The 7,707-nt window shown below is 38.2% G+C and overlaps 1 protein-coding gene across 9 annotated transcripts in view; it reads left to right on the forward strand.

The window, feature by feature from the left end:
- The window catches only part of EBF1 (EBF transcription factor 1), a 283,485-nt gene extending 276,199 nt beyond the window's left edge, over window positions 1-7,286 (forward strand). For all 9 annotated transcript variants that reach the window (XM_055812620.1, XM_055812621.1, XM_055812622.1 and 6 more), the window contains one exon: window positions 4,093-7,286. Coding sequence is in view for 4 of the 9 variants with exons in the window: in XM_055812624.1 (XP_055668599.1) it covers window positions 4,093-4,124 (32 nt within the window). In the remaining 5 variants the exon portion in view is untranslated. The remainder of the gene's footprint in view (window positions 1-4,092) is intronic.
- Window positions 7,287-7,707: the final 421 nt, after the last annotated feature.

Consider the following 7,707-nt stretch of genomic DNA (forward strand, 5'->3'; position numbering starts at 1 on the left):
GTCAGGACTTTGTTATAAACACAGACTGTGTCAGGAATAAAACACAACAAAATTTTCAGATGAGCTGTAGCATTTAGGAGGTTAAGTTTTGTGCATTTAAAAAATTTGGCACTGCCGACATACTACAAATTTTAAAGGCAAGAGCTAAAAACATTTCACCTCCAAATTAAAAAAAAAATAATAAAAAAAGGAGCTAAGAGTTGACTGCTAGAAGCTTTTGAACATGTTAATGTTTTTTTCTTCTCTTTACCTTGTCCCAGCTTGCTGTTGCGGGTGGAGAGAAAAAGCAAATAACAGCAGAAAGCTTTTTCAGGCACTGTTTTCCTTTCACAAGACACAGAATTCTTGGATTCCGCATACTCGGTTACGAAAAACAATTATGGAACAAGCTGAGAGCACTGAACACAACCGGGTCTTGCTGATTGCCTCCTCATTATGTCACATCCACACCTGTAATGCCCAGAAACCACACAGATCTGAGTGTTCCCCCTAATTTTTATTTAGCAACTCTGTTTTTATACTAGGAATGAGACACCAAGAAATGGTTCATTTCTAGGTCATCACTGAACTTCTTGGTGAGTTAAAGACACACAGCCTTTAGTCCCATGCCTTCTGACACCACCTGAGGCTTGTAATAATCACTCAGAAATGCACTGCCTGTTGTGCCTTATTGCTTAAATAAACAACCATGTATAAGGAGGCTGTCTTATCTCTCTTGGGCTTCCGGATACATCAGAAAGCAATCAAGCTTTCCTTATGTAGCTTAGATATCAGCAGAACTCACTAAAACAACAGCTAGGCTTACCCGTTGTTCTCTTTGCCATGCAATTTTGGAAAACTCAAAATACATTATTTCTGTAATCTGCTAGCAGCAAATACAAATTAGTATATGATGCAAGAAGTAATGGCTGTTGGTGGGAGTTTTTCTACTCTCTGCCCTCCCTTTTTGGAGGTGGTGTGATCTCATACCTACACTGTTTCCCACTGATATCTCTGTTTTCAGGATCAATAACATGCTACAGCTGAGAGAATTTGCATGACTAGATGCAGCACTTATGTGATACACTTATAGAGTGAAATAAATGAAGGCTTGGAAAGAATGGAAATATCAAAGCTTTTAGGCAGAAAAGATATCGTATCCATTTGCCTTGTAATTTAATTCAGAATTTCAGAGCTCTTCAAAAACAATAATGCTTTGAAAAAAAATGAGCTAAGATCTGCAGCTGTACTATTTGTTTCCAATGGCAAAAGGTGCATGGCTGGTATGTAACTACAGGGAAATGTCTGAGTCATAAAGGGAGGAGCTGCGATTATGTCACCTTTATTCGGGCTCTGACCCAGGGTAGACAGCTGTGCTGTCCCGAGAGAGCCAACTCTTGACCACTTTTTGGTGAAATTGATTTGGTTCTGATTAATCATTTAGCTTGCAATATTTTTTTGTTGGAATAATATTTTGACATTTTCTGAAGCGTAGATAGTTTTTCTAAAGCAAAACAACATCTTGTTTTACAGTTTTGCTAAATTTAGAATTTAGCAAGGGCTGAAAAGGACAAAAACGTTTTAAGTATTATGCACAGAGGAGTAATTATCCATTTGACTCTGCTCAGTTGCACTCATCACATCTAGGAAGACTACCCGTTCCTATCGCTTAATTTCTTGCCTATTTGAGCAGCAAAGGAGGGAGCACTGTTGTCAGGTTTGCTTTTCTCTGCGCTGTAACGTACAGCACCGACATCCAAGCACTGCAGTCCCACCCCTGTATTCTGCTAAACAACTGCCATCCAGAAGTCTGCAAGTGCATAACTAATGGGGATAAAAATTGTTATCCTCAGGTAAGAAACAGAAACAAATCAAATTGCTTGATCTAATACAATGAGCGAGAAGGAGAACTGGGACAAAACCTGTGTCTCAGGTCCCTGCCTACATGAGTCTTTCATATATTCAGGAAGGGAAAATTCCACTCTCACCCTTAACTGCAGGTTGCTGCCTTGAAGGGCTGCCACAGCAGAACTACAGTCTGGTTGACTGTGTCCATTGCTGGACACCTATTTTATTGATGCCATAGAGGTCTGTGGTTCAGGGTCCATACCCTGCTCCACGTGTAAGAATCCCAAAAGCAGAGCAGGGAGAGCATTGCTTGGCTTGGGTTGGCTTCATTTTCAGTCACGTGTACCATGGGGACAGCACAATTGTGAGGATTCGGAACTTATTGTCTGAGACACTGGTGAGATAAAACCTTTTGAGAATTCTTTTAAACAAAGCTGCTGGGTTTTTTCACCCAGTGTTGATTAAATCAGCAAGGATTCTAAAAAAGGCAATATCAAATTCATCCTGCGATTGAGATGAAGGAGACAGCATAGCTGTGGAGATAATGTGAAAATGCATCCTCAGATTATCTCCATGGTGGAGCCAAAAAAAGCCCATGACAAGAAATACCTCAACAAGGAAAGTCTCAGACACGTCCTCGATGCTACTCACTTAAGTGTCTTCCTATAGGGCTTAAAGCAACTTAACTCACCTCTCTATCCCTTTTATCCTCATTCTCAGCTCCTTGCAGAGCCCTTACTAGAGCAGAAACACTCAGTCGAGTGATTCCACGTAAAACCATTGCTGAATGATAAATTCCAAGAATCGAAATGCTGCTGTATAGTTGCAACATGTCACCTCTGAGGATGGCCTGTTGCAAACATGTGGATGTGTTTTGCATTCTCGCTTTCTCCTCTCATTTTATTTCATTTAATCAGTGCAGTTTACTCGAGCTGTTCTCCCCTTGCTGATTAGACTTGTAATTCTTGCACATATGGTGGTGTTTGTGCAGAAAACATTTCCCTCCTCTCCCCCCCCAACCCCAAATCTGTGAGTCTTTTACTTTGGCTCTGTTCTTATCAAATAATTGCAGCTGTAATTAAAGCACAATGAATCAGCACCAGTCACAGGGTTGAGTTCTTCCTTAAGAAATTACATGTCCAGATGTCTGAGATGGCAGGCACTTCTAGCATTTAAATAATGTGCCCATGAAGGTGACTGTTTTCTACCTTTTGGCAGACAACCGTACAACTGGCATTTTTAAGATCCATTGTTGTTACAGTTTTCATCATAAACTTGCATGTCTACCTCCTGTAATGATGCGCTTGCTCACAGTATGCCACTTGGACACTTGGTATGTCTGATCTGCATAGAGTCCCTGGTAAATAGAGGGAGACCAAGCTGGAGGTCAAACTATGAGGAAGACTGTACCTGTTGAGTTTTAAGGAGTGTGAGGAATGGTAATTTCATAGAAAATTAGGTTGGGAAGCAACATAGAATAATAATAATAACAAAGAAATACTGATGATTCAACTTGGCCAACAAAAGAGAAGACATTCTAAATGAACACTATCATAAGCCTCACTCAATGTAGTTGGTGATGTCTGCTACAAGTGTCATGAAACCCATGAGACGCCAGTCTGCCAAATCACCAGTTAATGACATATTGCAGTTTGAAAATTGGATTTGAGAGTTTAAGCCCTTTTCTGAGTACCTGGAAATACATACGTATGTCCCTGGCTGGAACATTGAACTTGTAAGAGAAAGCTGGCATAGGAGAATGACCCACTGCTGGTGTGCCTCACGCAACAAGCACCCTGCCAGGTCGGTAATACTGGTGCCCTGTGGGACCTCAGCCATTCTCTCATGTGCAACAAGTATCTGCTTTGCTTTAAAGAGTAGTAGAATGTGTGGCAATGGCTGGGTCAGGTTTAAGCCCCCTGTGCATTTTGAGATCTTGAAGCTAAAATCAGAAAATTAAGTTGGGATCCGATTCTGACATCAGGGGAAGAGCACTTTTTCTGCAAGAAAATCACTAATTTCAGCAGTCACTTGCGATTTAAACCACTTTCTGATCAGAATAAAGCTTCCCGTGACTACTGTGCACATAGTTGTCTCTACTGGTTGATAACTTATATATTAATTTAATCCATAGTTCAGATGAGTACATTGCTAGTAGATGTTTAAAAGCTCTGAGGATTTAAAAAGTTGCTTGATAATGCACAAAAGTAACTTATTTCCTCTCTCTCTCTCTTTCTCCCCCCTCCTCCCCTTTCCCTCTGACAGCTATATCTGGCATGATTGTTCCCCCCATGTGAAAGAATTGCCTTGAAGAATTTTATTAATGAAGAGGTTGAATTCTGCTTCAGAGAGAATCTGATACAAGTCCCAGAGTGGAACTTTTTACTCAGGCCTTTTTAAAAATAAAAAAGAAATAAAGAAGGATCTTACAATAACTGCGGATTTTTAAACAAAACAAAAATCACCATCCTTGCAAATACTGAAATTAACAATCTACAATTGCAAGGTGTTGATTCAAGTTGTCCATCCCAAATACCTGGGAGATATATTTATTGTATGTTGATTAAAAAAATCCACCTTTTTTTTTTTTTTTTTTTGTGGGGGAGCGGGGTCTTGCTTTTATTTCCTTCTGTTTTTTATGTTTTTTTAAGGCTTGATTTAACTCAACACCATTTGTCTTTTATAAATCATACAATTACACAAGGGACACTAGAAATGGAACTCCACATTTTTAATTTATGGTATTTTTTTTAAAAAGCTATGTAAAGAAAAATGAAGTGGTGTCATTTACATACAAGTCTGTATGGGACAGAATAGAAGTGCCAGTTAGTTTTTCGTAGAAGAATTATGGCCATTTAATTAAGGGTCGGCTCATATAGGTTGCTTATCCAGTGGTGACTTGCTAATATGATGCATTTTTAATGTACTAATTAAATAGATATAACTCCCTAGAAAGCTGGTATTTTTGGATGACGAGGGTGGGAAGAGGGGTGGGATTAGTAGCCTCTGTCTTTAATATCAGGCTAAGTAATTCTGTAAATAACGCAACAAGAAAAGTTGGTGAAAGGGAAGGTAAGGATGCGAGTAACAAACACGTTTCCTCTTGAACTGAAAATCCAGTGCCTCTAGGTACACTGCTACAACTGCAGAACTGGACGAGCGTGGCTTTCTAGCTTGTATATCAGCATCTTTCCAAATGAGTGGCCTTCTTGAAGCTCAGTGTCACCTGAGCTGTGCATAAAATGCCACTTGGGTTTTGCATAGCCACCAAATGACACGGGCTGCGGCCACCACTGTGGGGTGTTTTCAGCGCAGCCCCTCTCCCCTCGACCTACTCAGTCTTAACAGGGCAGACTGAGAACAGGCTGGTCCACGGTTCTGCACCCTCACAAGCTAAAAGCACATGTTTTTGTCAGCCTCCCACTAGGATTGCTCCTGTATCAGTCGACCCCCTCAGTTTGTATCATAATATATTAAGCAACAGGTAACTGCTTTTGAATAGTAAATGGAAACCTGAGTTGGGGGGGGGGGGGGGGGGGGGCTGTTAGGAAGGTTTCAAATCAAAACCATAGCTTCTGTTTTACAAAAATTTTGCTATCATTATCTGGGAAGTGTTCTTAAAAACTATTAGTCAAAAAGGCAGCAAAGCTCTGAAGATGCATTACCTGATATTTTTTCTTTGCTGTTGTGTTTTGTATGTAGTTATAAATACTGTAGATTTTTTGTGATTTTTTGCCAAAGTTGTTGTTCTATTTATACATTTTAATGTCTTAAGACAGTTTTTCAATATCACAAAAAAAGAATTTTACTGCATATTTTGCAAAAAGAGCTCACTACCTTTAGCTTGCACATACTTGCAAAATTAATTAAAGAAAAAAAAGCTTTTTGTTTCTGTTTTTTGTTTGTTTGTTTTAAAGGGGATTTTGTAAAATATCCATATAAATAATGTATTTATCTTTGGAATTTGTACATTGCTTTTTGTCCCCTACAAGTTTATTTTATTGTGTATGTTTGCTATGTGAAAAGTGCTGATTTGTTTGGTCATTCACCGTTGTATTAGCTGTTTAAATGTGATTTTAAAACATTTCATTTATAGTTTGTTTGGGTTTTTTTTAGTATTGTTTAAAACCATGCTTCCATTTTTTTTAATTTCCACCCAAAAGCCATTGTCTATTTTTGTATTATTTGTAAGTTAAGAAGTTTTTTCCAATATATGGCAAAAAGTAGCATATTATTCTTGTAGCATTTAGTTATGTAGATTTTAAAAAAAAAATGTATCCTTTGCTTTTGAGGCTTAACAAAAACTAATGCTGTTTTACTCTATTAATATGCATGGGATTTCTCCTCTTTGGAGTGACGCATTTTTGTGCATTAAATATGGGGAGAAACTTCATAGAACTCAATGAAAATACTTTCTTTCTTAAGTCTGCTTGTATATTTCTCTGTCTTTCACATAAATATAAACCAGCAGATTGGATGCCTTAACAATGCAAATCATATTCATTTCACTTGTACATTGTACTGTGCACCAGAACTGTCAATCATCACTAACATTCTAAGAAAAAAAAAAAAAAAAGGAATTGAAAAGCACAAAAGAACTGTTTTGTTACCTTAAAACAATATAACTTTTTTCTAGTCGAGCAAGAAATCATTTACAACGATGCTGCAACTGTGCATGCTTCCTGTATGAATTTTGCAATGGTTTTCACTAGAATGTCACAATGTGATCTCTGGGGGGAAGGGAAGAAAACAGGATTTTTTTTTTTCATGGTGAGAAAATAAAAGGAGAGAAAACTGGAAAATGTGAGAGACGTCAGTTAATTGCTTCTCTGTATTCCAAGCGATTATTCTAATTCACATAGTAAGCAACAGCACGACACTGTAATCAAATTTAAAGCCATATTTTGTCCAGTGACACCATCAATTACCCCTGTAGAGCTCCACTCAAAATCATAGTAATTTTGACACCAGTTTTAGCCATCGATGTTTGTAGTCTTCTACGCCAGTGTCCAAAGATCCTTTGACAATGTGCATAGTTTTGTTTTGTTGCAGCTATTTATAGTGATCTGATGAATGGGAATTTATAAAAATCTCCCCTGTGCCACCCTTATCTTTTACAAAGTAAAAGATACAGCTGTTTACAGAATATGGCTTTAAGTGGAAACATTCAGATTTCAGTTTTAACAAGGTGAAGCTTCACAATGACTGGATTGCATAAAGTATGCCTATTTCCTCACAGTTGTACTAGGATGCAGCTAAAATGAAGTCATCTCTGAAACTACTAACCTTTCACCTTCTTATCTAAATCTTTTTGAATAGACACACACACTGTACAGTTCTATTGTTAGAGAAACTAACTACTGTAGAGATTGTTATAATTTTTTTGCAGAAATTCAAGCTGTAAAAACTTTTCAACTTTCACAATATTTAATTAAAGTTACTTCCTGTCTGTGAATACAGCTCCTAGTTGTGTGTTTATTTTTCTGCTTCTGCTAGCTAGTAGATGAGAAAAAATAAAATACAGAAGCCAGAGGCTACTGAATTGTCTTTCTGAAATTAAGGAGAAGCAGAAATTCATGGAATTGCACAGTGAAACATGGCGAACGCTAGTGCACGGAAACTCTCCTTCCTCCGTCGCTACTGGATTTCAAAGGATCCTCACTTATAACGCTGAACACTCGTCCTGTTATGGTTATTGTTATTATTTTCATTGCTTTAGTCTAATGATTGCCTGAAGGGCCAATGTATTTTTCTAGCGCATTTCAGGAGCCTATCGAGCTTTAGGTACCCAGTTGTGTTTCTCTGAACTCAGTGACCATGAGGTTCAAGACAAAGGCATATTAGATCCAGTGCCAGAGTCCCAGGGAGATTTAGGTTTGC

The sequence above is a fragment of the Falco peregrinus genome, chromosome 8 (assembly GCF_023634155.1).
Source record: "Falco peregrinus isolate bFalPer1 chromosome 8, bFalPer1.pri, whole genome shotgun sequence".
In the NCBI taxonomy this organism is placed as follows: Eukaryota; Metazoa; Chordata; class Aves; order Falconiformes; family Falconidae; genus Falco; species Falco peregrinus.